We start from the raw sequence: 16,548 nt of genomic DNA, 5'->3' as shown, positions 1-16,548 counted from the left end.
ATCAGACAAGTCTTGAGGCCTGTGGGCATCCTAGAGCAAAACAGACCTGTACATATTACCATGTAGCCCAAACTGTTCAGACGCTAAAGACAGAAGTTGTCAGATCAGCTGTACGGGCTACAGACGAGTCCCAAGACACTTGTGTGGGCCGAACTGAGAAAATCATTGTGTTTGTCAGAGACACCTTTCCATAGAGGGGTCATAAAAGTTTGGACGTTACAGATGATTTTGTGAGAAGTCCGATGTTAGGGATGTCTCATGGTCGGACAAACACCTGTCACCTTTCATTGTAGAGGCGGAAGTGTGACATTGGCAGATGTGGTGAATTGAGACTCATCCAATGCAAAAACAGATATCTCTAGCTCAAAATAAAAGATTTGTATGTTTTTTTATTTATTATGCTAATTTGATTTATGTGGGGGCACGGACATCGACACTATGGAGATATTATTAAGGCCCGTGGTGCGTGGGGAAACACTGGAACTCAAAACCCTTTTACTCCACTTGGCAGAAGGAGACACTGCTGCGGTCCCTTAATTGATGCCTTGGTTTAGAGAATCGAGCTACGCTTTGCCACATCATCGCAGAGGGAGGCTCTCGCAATCTCTCTCCATATGTCTGCTGAGAAAAACAACTGCAGGCAGACTCATTCAGGTGTGCAGCCACTACCAGTCACCTGACAATTAGGATGGAAATCAAAAGGAGGTGGTTTTGATGGTGACGGTGGTGACGACAGTGATGAAGGTTATGATGAGAGTGATGATGGTTATGATGACGACGTATGGAATCTATGATGATGATGAATATCTGATGACAAAGCTGACAATGATTATGTGACAACCAGACAGACAGGAAACCAGACAAAGTCTGTGGGGATGTTCTCATCACTCCCTTCACTGAGTTGGGGGATTAGGGAGATTCTGCTGACACAGATTCAGTCTAGCCCTAATCATAATGACAATGGTGACTTCAAAAGAGCAGTAGAAATACCAGTAGCAATGTCAACGATGCGGCAGAAGCCATGAAGAGGATAAATTAAGAGGATGTTCAGATGACGGGATGACCTAAGTCACGTCCTCTGAACCTTCCCGTAGGCAACGCTTTACAACCACTCATCATCTCCTTGACGGTAGAGAGACTGACGTAATCAATCATCTTTTCATCAGGCATCAAGTGCTACGAAGGGGAGAACTAGAGGGAAGCATGGAGGGAAAATGCAAACTGAAAAGGAGATGTAAAGAATAAAAGGATAAATGAGAACATGACAGGTAAAGAAGTGGGTAAGTGAGAGATGGTCTGAAAGATGGACGACAGAGCGAACAGAGTAAAAAGAAAAAGGAGAGGGGGATGAGAAAAGCGCATCATGTGAAATGGAAACGTTTTGATACAGAGAAAGCAGGAAACGGGACTAGAAGAGAGAAAGTCAGAGAGAGAGATGGAAGAACAAGAGAGAATAATGAAGAGAAGACAGAACGATATAAAGAGGGAGAGAAAATAAAAGAGAAATAAATAAAAAAATCTCTCACAGAGGGAAGGTACAGAGAAAAAGCACCAGAGAGGAGGGAGATAGATGTGCTATTTATCGGCTGGCTGCGTGCTCTCGTTTACACCCCGGCGCGCCACGGTAAGGCATGTGGGTGCACGCGGATGTGGCTTGTGACTGCAAGAGTAATTGATGGTGAGAATTACGTCGGCCTTTCCTGTGGATGTCTGCTCAATGAGCGGGACCCTGCCGCGGACCCAGTGGAGTCATGTTTCACACCAGCTCTCAGGCCCGGACAGCTATGCGGCTGCTGAAGCACCTACTCTATCACTCGGCACTAGCTGACGAAAACACAACCGCCAGTGAGGAACCAAACTGTATGAAAGTAGTGCCAAAGCATGTCACTATAATTACAAGATCGTCCTAATCAATACAGAAGAGCAAAGAGCACTTAACATTCACTTAAGCATTCCCACCCAATTAGTTATTAATGTACTGGTTCGGGATGAGATGTTCTGGTTAGCGATGTGATTGTAAAACTACACAGTACAGACTGATTCACTCCACACCAATATTAGTCCATCACGACCAGTATGTATAAAGGATCTTCCAATATTATTATGTCTTAAATAAATCTAAAAGTTATTATATGCTTAACAGTGCTGGGAGTAATTTTTAGCAACATGGTTACTTCATTGCTAGGAAATCAAATCTGCTTCATGCACACAATTGATTACTTTGACCACTGAGGTGCCGGCTGGGTAGTCATTCCTTGTAATACAAGGCTTTGATGCCGCTTCAAATCTTGGAGACATTTGGCAAATGTGTTCAGAATATTTGTGTTCAGAATGTCCTAGTGGGAGCGTGGTATCACATCTAGGGTTGGAAGGCAATCAGGGCAGTAGTTTACAAGTTGTTTGTGTTCTTTGATTAAGGTGAAGGTCTTCCAACTGTGCTGTAATTTGTTCACACTGGCATGGAGTGCTTGAAGCTTCGCTTCTCCAGATAGTCTATTTTAGTCTGACGTGGCTGGCATGGTCGCTGCACCATACGTCTGTTCCCATGGCTGCTTGGCTAACGCACAAGCATTTGGCTTGGCACAGACGTGGCAGAGTAGGCCTGCCGGGAACTAAAAACAGAACAAGCCAACATGGGTGCAGGAAACACAGATACGACTTGGTAACACTTTATCTTAAAGCCCAATTCAAGCTGGTACTAACATAATATTAACTACGAAACTGGCCTGCATTAGCACTGGGTGCCAAAAGACCGCTCAAAGACTAACCTAACGTAGCAGGCATAAAATAAATGCCTGAGCGGAGTTCCCACATCAGGTTTTCAATGGAAAAAGAAGCTAGGTTGAATTAATTGTATCCCTGAAAACCGGATGCATCCGGTTGATGGCAAATCCACTAAGGGTGATCAAAGACTAACACATTTGGTAACTAAAGGTGACTCTCTCTGACAGGTCTCTTATTCCTTCTTTTAACATATAGTATCTTTCTTTTCAGTATTTTATTTCATGATTTGGGGCAATTCTGAGGGGATGGATAAACATCTGAACCACTAGAATTAGAACTACAGTCCAGCACACCAGGTCCTGCCACGTACAACTATCAGATCAAGAATTTATACTGAACAAAAATATTTTAAAAAACGCAACATGTAAAAAGCGTTGGTCCCATGTTGAGATGAAATAAAATCTCCAAGAATTATTCCATATGCAAAAAGATTCTCTCAAATTTTGAGTACAAAAGATAATCCATCCACCTGACAGGTGTGGCATATCAAGAAGCTGATTAAACAGCATTATTATTATAATTATTATTATTATTACACGGGTGCACCTTGTTCTGGGGACAATAAAAAGCCACTCTAAAATGTGCAGTCTTGTCACACAACAACAATGCCACAGATGTCTCAAGTTTTGAGGGAGCGTACAATTGGCATACTGATTGCAGGAATGTCAACCAGAGCTGTTGCCAGATTATTGAATGTTCATTTCTCTCCAACGTCATTTTAGAGAATTTGGCGTCCAACCGGCCTCACAACCGCAGAGTTTAACCAACTCTATGCAAAGGAGATGTCTCGCGCTGCATGAGGAAAATGATGGTCACATCTGATAATGACTGGTTTTCTGATCCACGTCTCAACTTTTTTTTTTTTTTAAAGGTATCTGTGACCAACAGATGCATATGTGTATTCCCAGTCATGTAAAACTCATAGATTAGGGCCTAACGAATTTATTTTAATTGACTGATTTCCTTATATGAACTATAACGCAGTAAAATCTTTTAAAATTGTTGCATGTTGCGTTTATATTTTTTTGTTCAGTGTAGATCGGAAACAACGGAGATCAAAATTACATTGCTCAAAATGTAACGTCGTAAACAAAATCAAATGCAAAAGCGGTCCGATCAATGATCCGGTTCAGAGACTCGCTGGCACCTCGTAGTATTTGGAGGTTGGATTTCACCCTATAAAACTGATACTCGGGGGGACAGTGACTATAAATCAGCAGCTGCAGTCCGTAGGTGTGGCAAACCGTGGCATCATGCCATCCCCCGAGGGCCATGACAGGAATGGATAAGAGACAAAACGCCACACAAGGTCAGTGAGGTAATAACTTGTCAATGAGGCCATGGCACAGAGCGACATGCGTCAAAACCCTGTTGCCCTTCGAAGTCGCTGAGACATTATAGACATTATACATGGAAAGTGTTGGATATTTTACAGAAATATTGCAAAAGAAGTAGCACATAACTCGATGCTAGCTGCTAAAAATATCAATGTATTCAATGATGGCATGGTGAGACAGACACATCTTCACACTAGTATTTAGCTTACCTTACCAAAAAAAACTGTATTTTGGTATGGGTTTCATTAGTCCATTGTTGATATAGTCCCAAAATGTTTTGCATGTCAGCAATCAAGTTGTCAAGAGATATAGCTTTCAAAATACAGAAATACAGCTGACATGATGCAAAATGCACCATCACATGATGCAAAATGCATCATACCGGCTTTATTTCTGTATTTTGAAAGCATTTTGGGACTATATTAACAATAGACTAACGAAAAAAATACCCAAAAACATTTTTTTGTGGAGTTTTCCTTTAACCTCAGCTAAATCCCTTTCTTACCTAGTACTGTTGCCAATACTAGACTATTTTGATTTCAAGTAAAAGTCAGAAATAACAGGGAAGCACTGCTTCTTCCCAACTCAGGTGGCATGCTGGTCGAGCGGGTTAGCCTTAAGCAGCTTTGAGAAAGCAAGAGCAAACTGCCCCATGGTTAACGCCTCTTCACTGCACACACAGTGAGGACCGTGGTAGACTGATGAGCTGGCCACTGATACAGGCAACCGCGAGTCGAGGAGCCCTCATAGCGTCCGTGGAGTTCACGCCTGGGCACTAGGCCAGGGCATGCAGCCCTTGGGCCGGGCCAGTAACAGGTGGTACCTACTCCTCTCTCCCCACAGGCAGACCTTGTACCACCAGACTGGAAGGGATATCTCCACTCCGATCTCTCACTCACGCATGCATGGATGGCGCTCCACCCATGCCATGGCGAGAACACTGCTTCCTGTGCACAATTGGCCCTGCGTCGTCCGGGTTAGGGTTTGGCCGTGGTAGGCCATCATTGTAAATAAGAAAATTGTTCTTAACTGACTTGCCGAGTTAAATAAAGGGAGTTCAATGTCACTGTTTCTACGACCTTAACGCAGAGAGAACAAAGCATGTTTTGACTCATGATATTAGATTAAACCTGCAATGCCAGGGATAAAAATGCTATAAAAATGGCCTGTCTTTCCCCTGGAGAAGCGCAGCACACAGAAATTGTCTGGAGCCAGAGCGGGTGTTGTGAGCCATTGACAGCACAAACAAGGTACATTTTTACAGGTGGCTGAGAAATGTGTGGAGGCTGGACTCTTCACTCCCACCATATATTCAACCCCACACCATCAAAGCCAGTCTCTTTCCCACTGGCCCTTGGGGGGCCAAACATATTCTATTTGCATTGGCTCTATTTGTCAACCGCCAGATCTGATGAAATAACGCTAACATAACGTTAACACAACTGCCACAAAACAATTATCCAGTATGCTTACTACACACTTTCCATATGTGTTGTTCATATATGCAAAGTTCATGTGTGGTTCATCTTGCCACTGTGCTGTCAAGCCTTTATAAGTGATGGACATCGAATACAGGGTCATGGTGAGCAAGGTGAGGCCATGTTGCTCTAAGGTGATATTGTGTACTGTAGTGGGAATAAAGATTACATTTCCCTGGGGTGTGTCATTGTGGAAGGAAATAGACTAGACTTCTTCCCCAAGACTGCATGTCAGGGTTGACAGAGGCAAACACAACTTGATTCCTCTTGGGACAAAACAAGTGAATTTAAAAGGGCTGATTCACAAGGCGGCAGGCAGCTCTCCTTTTGAGAAGTCATTTGAGACTCTGCAGGCAGGGTTGGTTTGTAGTCTGCTGCTCAGGGACTATTCCAAGATTCACAGCTCATTCAACTATGTCACGTACAAGATCAAAGTGTCAGATAGTTGGTATTGAGGGTCCTCTGAAGGTTTTTTTGTGATTTCTATATATAAAAAAACACAAGCGTAACACAGCACCTAGGCATTTGTTTTTGAATGGAAGTTGTGAATTCAGGTGGAATTCTACTCTTAAGGGATACTGAGTAGGGAGGGTGTCCAATCAGAAACCTGTATGTTGACCAATGGGTAAAGTGAATTGTGTAGATAATCCTCTAAGAAAACCAATGGCCCAAACCTAATGTTTGGATCATTAAAAAAATTATAAGAAAAAAGTTATTGGAGTTTTTACCCTTGTAGGACGACCAAACGTAGGGTGACTAAATAAATGGCCAGAGAAAAGAAGTGGTCCAAAATAAGGAACATTGCACAGCATCACGTCAGCTATGCTGGATGACGTGCGAGAATAAAAGGCTACCTGACAGGCTCACTTTCCCGCTGAACTCATCTCTCATCACCAAAGCGCATTTTCACCCACTCTGAACAGAGTTGGTGGACACCCTATACTGAGCAATCAATTCAATCAAGCGCTAATTTCAGTATTTATGCACTGGCATTATAACATACTTGTATTATTCCCTTAGTGAAATACAAACATGGAAATATATTGGGTAGGTCAGGTATATGTTGTTCCAGTAACATTTGTTTATTTTTCAAGTTATATCACACAATATTTTACATACAGCAGGATTTTAAAGGAACAAAGGGTTCGGCCTGCTTCGTGTTTTCTTTTTTGCAATGGATTGTAATTCTGGTATCATCACAGCTCTGGTAAATGTGGGTACAGTATTTTTTGGGGTACATTTCCAAATCCTTGCCTGGGAAGCTGACTGAGCAGACACACCGGTTGTGCCATCTGTGAAATACACTGAAGGGTTGTATAGACAGAGGGAACACTAAAATAGTAGAAACAGTGAGGGAGCTGAAGACCACCTTGTGTTGGTGGAAGTGAGTGGGTGTACTAATACTAGCAGGGACCAGGGTTGGAGGTGTGCAACAACCTTTCAGTGTCAGCATCCAGATGTAGGTGTCAGTGAATTGACGTGTCTGCCATGCCCAAGCCTACACGCCCACACGTTAATTCACTGACACCTGCATCTGCATGCTGTCACTGAAAGGTTGTTGCACACCGCCAACCCTACAAATTTGAATTGATCACCAGTGAGAAAACATACTGCTTTCTGTTCAGAAATGAATGCTACGGGGGATCAAAAGGAGTGGAACAGACCGCCATTGCAAAGAAGGTTGGTATTACAAAGTTTAGAGCTTGGGCAAGTTCAGGCACACCCCACAGGGAGACAGGATATATTGAACTGCCCATTCATCACAGCGCATTGTCTTCAGCTATTGTCATGCAGTAAGATGGTGGGTGTGTGTACAACCCTGCACAAGTTCTAGTGAGGCTTTTCATGAGAACCCATCTATCAATGGTCATGCTTGGGCTTTTTGTTTACCGTAAATTCCGGACTATAAGCCGCAACTTTTTTCCCAGGCTTTGAAACTCGAGGCTTAAACAATGACGTGGCTAATATATGGATTTTTCCCGCTTTCAATTTTTTTTTCTCCAAAAAAACACATTCTGTGACGTGCTCAGTTTTTTGGCGGCATGAAGCTTTCATTAGACCAATGAAATTGCCGAACGGGTTAAGGTCAAACAACTTTTTTGTTTACTGTTTAGATTAAATCGAGCGCTCTCAAACTTCCCATCATTCTGATTACGGTAGTCATTTTGTCACCCTCATCATGGCAAAGACACGGAGAAATGCATATGACGCAGCTTTCAAGTTGAAGGCGATTGATCTGGCTGTTGGAAAAGAAAATAGAGCTGCTGCACGGGAGCTTGGTCTTAATGAGTCGATGATAAGACGTTGGAAACAGCAGCGTGAGGAATTGACTCAGTGAAAAAAGCTTACTGCTAAAGCTTACTGCTAATTTTTTATTTTTGTTACAAGCCGTGTTTCATTAAAGCCTATTTATTTTTGTTACAAGCCGTGTTTCGTTAAAGCCTGTGTAAAGTTCATTTGTTTCAATGTACCGGTAGGCACCTGCGGCTTATAGACATGTGCGGCTTATTTATGTTCAAAATAAAATATATTTTTTAAATTCAGTGGGTGCGGCTTATATTCAGGTGCGCTTAATAGTCCGGAAATTACGGTACTCATTTGGTCCCATTGCAACAGACAGTTGCAGCCAAATATATTGCACTTTTCTTATAGGGAATTATATTTTTTCTAAAATAAGCTGAAATTGAAAGAAATAAACTTTTGGTCTCCGTCCCAAGTACTAGCTCTGGGGTGCCAATAAATTTGTCCATGCCATGTTTTTTTTCCTAAATAAATGTTTTTAAACTTAAGTTTACAAAAATGTAATTGATTCTGCAATGTTGAAAAATCCTATAACAAGGTGGAGATTAAAAAAAGCTTTCAATTTCAATTTATTTTAGAAGAAATAGGGAATTATTTAAGGAAAGTGCAAGGGCGCCAACATATTTGTCCGCAACTGTATATGGAACATACTTGTGGTGGAAAAAGTACCCAATTGTCATACTTGAGTAAAAGTAAAGATACCTTAATAGAAAATGACTCAAGTAAAAGTGAAAGTCACCCAGTAAAATACTACTTGAGTAAAAGTCTAAAAGTATTTGGTTTTAAATATACTTAAGCATCAAAAGTAAATGTAATTGCTAAAATAAAATGATGTATCAGAAGTAAAAGTACAAGTACATGCTACCTGTCCCAGACCTGCTGTTTTCAACTCTCTAGAGACAGCAGGAGCGGTAGAGATACTCTCAAAGATCGGCTATGAAAAAGCCAACTGACATTTACTCTTGAGTTGCTGACTTGTTGCACCCTCGACAGCTACTATGATTATTATTATTTGACCATGCTGGTCATTTATGAACATTTGAACATCTTGGCCATGTGCTGTTATAATCTCCACCCGGCACAGCCAGAAGAGGACTGGCCACCCCTCATAGCCTGGTTCCTCTCAAGGTTTCTTCCTAGGTTTTGGCCTTTCTAGGGAGTTTTTCCTAGCCATCGTGCTTCTACACCTGCATTGCTTGCTGTTTGGGGATTTAGGCTGGGTTTCTGTACAGCAATTTGAGATATCAGCTGATGTAAGAAGGGCTATATAAATACATTTGATTTTGATTTAAAGTAAACATCATTTCAAATTCCTTATATTAAGCAAACCAGACAGCACCATTTTCTTGTTTTTAAAATGTATGTTCTTTACACCACTGGAACATACTGACAGCCTACTTTCTAATGCAGAAAAATTGTGAACAATTCTTTGCAGGCTCTAACCAGCGACCGCTTAGCCAACATTTCAACTTCTAACTACAACAACCTTGAGAACCTTTTGTGTGAAAGACCCACTGAACACTACAACGGGAGCCCACACAGCACAGGGATCTGTATTACATCGCCTCTTTTTAATCAAAGTTGGAGCAAAGCTGCAGTTATCCAATGCTTCCTTTTAACTCCAAATTCACTTTTCATGACATGTGGATATCTATCGGAAAAGAAAACCTGTCTTTGAAAAACAACCGTGCCCTTAATCTTCAAGTGCTACAGTTCATCCCTTGGTAAGACTCTGATCTTGTATGTGAGCGCTAAAACTTCTAGCTGAAATGAAATGGTGGAAAACCGAGTTTGTCTCCCAGGACTAGAGCCCTGCATGGGCATGGATTTTATGCCCGAGCCATACCCATGCCCACGACTTTCAGGGTCTATAGAGCCCCACAGTAGAGGTGTCATAATACCCATAAAACCTAGCGGTCCAACAGGAAAATGGTTCCAATTGTTTTTCCACCATTCATTTGTCCATAGGGGATTTTAGAAACACTTAAAATAAGGGCTGTGATTCGTGTAGGCTTATCCTGGCGTGACATTTTGATAATCATGTAAATCTCTCCCGGACAAGGTGACTTTTAGCAATATATTCGGCTCCATTTACGTTCAGATTCAAAAATGCTAATTAGCATCAAAGTAGACATCATGCAAAACTACAAATCCCTGCAAGCTCCTGCATATCATCTCTCGCTGACACCTTTGCTAACAGGCAGTGTCAATTAATTTATTTTGCACAAGACAGTTCATAGAATTGTCTATTTAAAGAAATGTAGGGAATTTATGAAATACTACATGTAGCTAACATTAGATAGTTAATCCAGAGATTCTTACCTTTGCCTCGATTCGGCAGTCTTGTCCAGATCATCATGGTATTTGTAGTTCTTTATGATAGCCACATTAGCATTTCATTTTTGGGGGGTAAATACAGCCGAATATATTGATAAAAGTCACCTTGTCTTAGAGAGATTTACACGGTTATCAAAACGTCATGCCAGGGTAAGCGTACACAAAACACAGCCCTTATGTTAAGCGTTTCTAAAATCCCCTATGGGAAAAAATGAATGGTGGAAAAATGATTGGAACCATTTCCCTGTTTGACCACGAGGTTATGGGCATTATGACCCACACTGTGGTACTCTATGACCTGTTTGGAAGCCAGTTGTCAAACATGTCCTCAAACTTCATCACTCTCAAAGAAGTTCAGGTCAGTCAAATGAAGTCTCAATCCATATCAGTCAGGTTTAATCTCAATGTGAATCAGCTAAAACCAGAATTAAGCTATGCTAATATTTATAGGAGCCCCACTGTCATTTGCCAGTTACCAAATTACAACAGGTCAGTGTGCAATGAGCTAGAATGGATGACTTGGCAAATCACAAAAGCCATTTGCTCACTTATCGCTTAACATGGTCTAATCTAAAAAAGGTAGTAATACAATTAAGAGTTTATGGTTTTATGAGAGCTTGAGCAGAAACCGTGACAGACAACATAACATGATCCCTTTAAGGGCTGTAATAGATTGTTGAATCATGTATTTAAGCCAGGATACGGGCTAGACAAGCTTTTAAATAAATACATGGAGCGCACCTCATCCAAGTTGTATTATTGCGTTGTGTGTGTACAGTACGTGTATCTCATAGAACATGCGTTGTATACACATTGGCATGCATGTAGGTCCCACTGTTTACGTCAAGATGTATGCCATATGCATAACATAGGGTGTGTGTGTGTTTTGCATTTCTATGTTATATCATATGGCAGCTGGCTCTCTGGGCTATGCAAGTGTGTGTGTGGCTCTGTTTGCGGGCAAAGGTTTGGTGCTGTGGAGCTCAGGAAGAGCTTTACTGAGCAAAATGGGGGACACCGACCGAGACGTCACCATAGACCAGAGAGAGGATAGGCTTGCTCTTAAGATAATATAGCGACCATAAAGGATTACGAAAGCATGCTTCTGAGGAATTTGTTCCACATCCCGGGTAATATTAGGTGGGGAAGAAAAGTGTTGCTGTGGCCAAAACAGTAATGTCACACGGCAACAGAACTGTAACACTTCAAACACTCAGTGCAGTATTTGTTCTAAACTAGTACAAAACAGGCAACAACCCAGTAGTGGTTTGCTAATTAAAATCTAATGTACTGCAGATGTTGTCTACCACAAGCCAGCAAAATAATACTTAGAAATCCATTGATCCCTCTGAGAGAAAAACATTGGAAACTGTGCATAGTTTTAGGTTAAGTAACAGTTTGTGGTTTAGGTTCAAATTAAATGCGAAAGGCCGTAGAACCACAACCTCTAGAGAGCTTGGCCGATCAGCGATCAAGACCTTGAAGCCTACTGCGATAGTATGAGAAGAGACAACGGAGTACATTTAGATTAGTTTAGGCCTACTTTACTGACTTAGGTTTTATTTGCTTAAATTCCTTTTACCACAACTCCCTGACAACCTTGGCAAAATCAAGGTCCTATTCTCTTACATGTCTTTGCATAGAAGGGGAATTTGCATTACTCTCGAGCATGGTGAGCGCCAACAAATTAGCTTAAAATGACTCAGGGATATGAAGTAGATGCACAGAGTAAACAGCATAGTGGGTCAATTTCCGCAACAACTAAGACCATTGAAGCGCAAGGGTAGACGTCTCCGCTGTTATGGTCCCATACCTAACACGCTGTAACAGAGTGAAGCGAACCTGTGCACATGTGCAGATACTGCGTGTGACAGTGATAGCAAAGTCTTGCATCTCGGTCATCGCAATATCTGCAATGCTGCTTGTTTTATTTAGTTGTCTACCTTTAAGAACATGAATATGGAGCCAACTGTCCTTTCTTGGAGTTGGACTGGGCAATTTGAGACACCCCCCCTTGCCGCAGTGCATCTCTGGCAATTTCCAACAATTATCACAATGGCTAATTTATCTCGGTGACAGCCAAGCAAATGCTACAACCCTGCACACAAGGTCATTACCCAGGGATTGCCAGCTAATGTGTTTACTCAAGTCTTTCCAAACACTCCCCTCCCCAAAAAGTGATTAAGGTTCTCTGCAACACAGTTACACTCATGGGAATAGCACTCAAAACCGCCTACAGCCCTGTAAAACTGTAATGTACAAAGTATAATTACGTTAGTAGCCCAGGTCTATGGTCCCCATGATGAAAGAGGTGTTGCATGGCCTCTGAGGCTTCTGCTTCACCGAGGTCCCTTTGGATATGGATTGAGGTGGTAGCCATGGTCATAATGCATGGCTATTGGCTGCCTTCTAAAAATCAATACCCTTAGGTCATACCTAATTTCTAGGCTATATCTCCAAAATGCTAATGCCTCACTATCGATTGCTGACAGGAGAGGGCATGTGTTGGTGCATGGTCGCTGAAGTGTTGTTTTTTTCTAAGCAGCCTAATAATGTTTTTTTGCCAGGGGCTGATTTGTTTTGTTTTCCAGTTTCCCTTGGAATGAAGTGGCTTTAGTCCCATTTTAGCTGTTGTTTGAGTGTGTTTTCTTCCTTTCACAATGACCTCCCTTACCTGAAGGCACTGCGGGCAGGTTGGATCAATCCTTATTTGGATGGATTGTATTTCTTCATAAGGAAGCCCATCTTGATTGTTTTGCACTCTCTCTGTTATTTTTCATTTCCTTGCTTTCCCCCCTCTCATCATTGGACTGGGACGATCTGACTAGTGGCTATGATTTCTTAAAGTGAGGTCCTCGATTCCCAGGGAAAGACATGCTCTCCAGTGATAATCATGTGAGTGAAGATTTATAGAGGGCAAGACTCCGCCTAATGGCCTGCCAAACAAATGTGCCGTAATAAACATTTCACTGGCAATCTCTTCTTCTCCTCCAATCTGGGCTGACGTCAAGCTCATCTGACTGATGCACCGCCAAGGGGCAACAGAGTGAAGATGGACTTGTTTATTTGTGGTAAGACACTTGGGTGAACTAATAACCGGATCTTTCTAAGACCTCAAAATAGACTCTAGGCCAGGGCTCTCCAACCCTGTAGGTTTTCTCTCCAGCCCTAATCTAGTGCACCTGATTCTAATAATTAGCTGGTTGATAAACTGAGATCAGGTTAGTTACAACTGGGGTTGGAGTGAAAACCCACAGGACTGGAGAGTCCTGCTCTAGGCGCTCCTGCTGTAAGCAAGTGAACTGCTTTAAAAAAGGGAGAGTTCACTCTTTTTGTTCATGCACATTTTCCACTTAAACACCTTAGGTAGGCCTTCATTTAATCTAAACAGGATTTTAAAGATTGTTGGCTAGTTATTTTGTCAAGCCCAGCATCTTCTGGCTAGCATTTTTGAAGCCTATAGCAATGCAAGTAGAAAGTATAAGAATCACGTAACAGTGCACTCAAAAGCATTAAAAAAATGGAACTATCCCTTTAATGCAGCCGTCTCGGCAAAGTAATGATGAGGTAGTAAGGGGACATTTTGAAAGCGTAAAAAGCAGTTGTTATTATCAAAGCACAGCAAGTCACTTCAAATACAACAAAAATCTAGTTTCAAATGCACAGAAATAAACAATTACACAACTGAATTACGCAGCTTGTTTGTACTTTTGCATTATATGTGTGCATAAATTATCACTGACCAATGTTGATATTTTGAAATAAATCCTACTATATTGTATTGGGAGAATAAAATTCCACCACAACCATTGTTGGCCTAACACTGGAGCAACTTTTTATTTGTGTTGACTTAATGTTGTGCCTCTTCCTATCAATGTCCTTTTTTGGGAGAACTGGAAGTGTAAGAGCACTGAAGGGTCAAGTGACTAACTACACATTAAAAAGGGGCCATCTTCGTTTGCAATACATTTCGATTTTTTTAATAATACAGTGCATTAGGAAAGTATTCAGACCCCTTGACTTTTTCCACATTGTTTTGATACATCTTTATTCAAACAATTATTAAAAACACATTTTTCCTCATTAATCTACACACAATACCCATAATGAAAAAGTGAAAAAAAAGCATACAAAAAAAGTATTTCAAATAAAAAACAGAAATACCTAATTTACATAAGTATTCAGACCCTTTGCTATGAGACTCGGAATTGAGTTTAGGAGCATCCTGTTTCCACTGATCATCATTGAGATGTTTCTACAACTTGATTAGAGTCCACCTGGAGTATATTCACTTGATTGGACAAGATTTGGAAAGGCACACACACCGGTCTTTATAAAGGTCCCACAGTTGACAGTGCATGTCAGAGCAAAAACCAAGCCATGAGGTTGAAGGAATTGTCCGTAGCGCTCCGAGACAAGATTGTGTCAAGGCACAGATCTCAAGAAGGGTTTCAAAACATTTCTGCAGCATTGAAAGTCCAAGAACACAGTGGCCTCAATCATTCTTAAATAGAAGAAGTTTGGAACCACCAAGACTCTTCCTAGAGCTGGTCACCTGGCCAAACTGAGCAATAAGGGTAGAGGGCCTTGGTCAGGGAGGTGACCAAGAATCCGACGGTCACAGTGACAGAGCTCCAGAGTTCCTCTGTGGAGATGGAAGAACCTTCCAGAAGAACAACCATCTCTGCAGCACTCCACCAATAAGGCCTTTATTGAAGAGTGAACAGATGGAAGCCACTCCTCAGTAAAATGCATATGACAACCCGTTTGGAGTTTCCAAAAGGAACCTAAACACTCTCAGACAATGAGAAACAAGATTCTCTGGTCTGATGAAACCAAGATTGAACTCTTTGGCCTAAATGCCAAGCGTCACATCTGGAGGAAACCTGGCACCATCCAAACGATGAAGGATGCTGGTGGCAGCATCATGCTGTGGGGATGTTTTTCAGCGGCAGGGACTGGAAGACTAATCAGGAGGGAAAGATGAACAGAGCTAAGTACACAGAGATCCTTGATAAAAAACCTGCTCCAGGGCGCTCAGGACCTCAGACTGGGGCGAAGGTTCACCTTCCAACAGGACAACGACCCGGAGCACACAGCCAAGACAACGCAGGGGTGGCTTTGGGACAGATCTCTAAATATCCTTGAGTGGCCCAGCCAGAGCCCGGACTTGAACCCGATCAAACATCTCTGGAGAGACCTGAAAATAGCTGTGCAGCGACGCTGCCTATCCAACCTGACAGAACTTCAGAGGATCTACAGAGAAGAATGGAAGAAACTCCCCAAATACAGGTGTGCCAAGCTGGTAGCGTCATACCCAAAAAGATTAGAGGCTGTAATCGCAAATGTGCTTCAACAAAGTACTAAGTAATGGGTCTGAATACTTATGTAAATGTGATACTTCAAAAAACTATTTTTGATTTGTCATTTTGGGGTATTTTGTGTAGATTGATGAGGGGAAAAAATCCATTTAATCAATTTTAGAATAAGACTAATATAACAGAAAGTGGAAAAAGTCACAGGGTCTGAATACTTTCTGAATGCACTGTATACCGATTAATTCTAGGAGAATATAACATGTACAACAAACACTTTATGAGCTTAATTCAACTGTCGTAACCCATCAGAACCCAAAATAAGCATATTTTACTCCACTGTTTGTAAACAACAAACACTGTTTAAACAAAAATTTCGATCACGTCGATGGTCAGTCCATCCATAACTCTTTCTATGAATTTGAGAGTGGTTACATTTCTCCAGCCCCATCCCTCAGCTCTTTACCAAAACAGAGGCAGGGTGACCGGCGACCGCTTTGTTATCGTTCTGTTTGAACCGCAGATTGCCCCTTTAAGAAATAAAAATCATCATCGTGCATCAAGTCACACACCCTCATATCTGACAAGTTACTGCATCTGCAGTGCTACGAGAGTGCACCAAGTAAAAAACGAAAACAACAAAACAAGGACATCAATACAATGTTCAACACAGGCAAAACACCATGTCAGGTACCTACCTCTCCAAGGTGAATGGTACGGAAGACTTTGGGCTCACAATCTGTGGGATGAGAGAAGCGAGGAAGAGGGTATAGTTGTGTTACAGTTCCGGTCACCCACTGGCCTGGATCATTCTGGCCGCCTGCACATGAGACAAAAAATAAATATATCGATGGATCAAAGGCCTTGTTTTGTCAGGCGGAGTGGAGAGTGACCACCTCAGTGCAGGGGGAGGAGACCATGGATTCACCCCAAAGCCAAGCAACAAGTCCATAATATACAATGGAATAATAGGGGAGTCAGGCCTAGCATCAGTTT

The 16,548-nt window shown here is 41.8% G+C and overlaps 1 protein-coding gene across 2 annotated transcripts in view; it reads right to left on the bottom strand.

Annotated features, from left to right (window-relative positions):
• Positions 1–16,548, bottom strand: part of fars2 (phenylalanyl-tRNA synthetase 2, mitochondrial) — a 150,945-nt gene that overhangs the window by 123,008 nt on the left and 11,389 nt on the right. For both annotated transcript variants that reach the window (XM_029699992.1, XM_029700001.1), the window contains one exon: positions 16,251–16,372. In XM_029699992.1, the coding sequence (XP_029555852.1) occupies positions 16,251–16,372 (122 nt within the window). The remainder of the gene's footprint in view (positions 1–16,250; positions 16,373–16,548) is intronic.

This window comes from Salmo trutta, chromosome 2 (assembly GCF_901001165.1).
Source record: "Salmo trutta chromosome 2, fSalTru1.1, whole genome shotgun sequence".
NCBI lineage: Eukaryota > Metazoa > Chordata > Actinopteri > Salmoniformes > Salmonidae > Salmo > Salmo trutta.
This window is presented reverse-complemented; position numbering and strand designations above follow the sequence as displayed.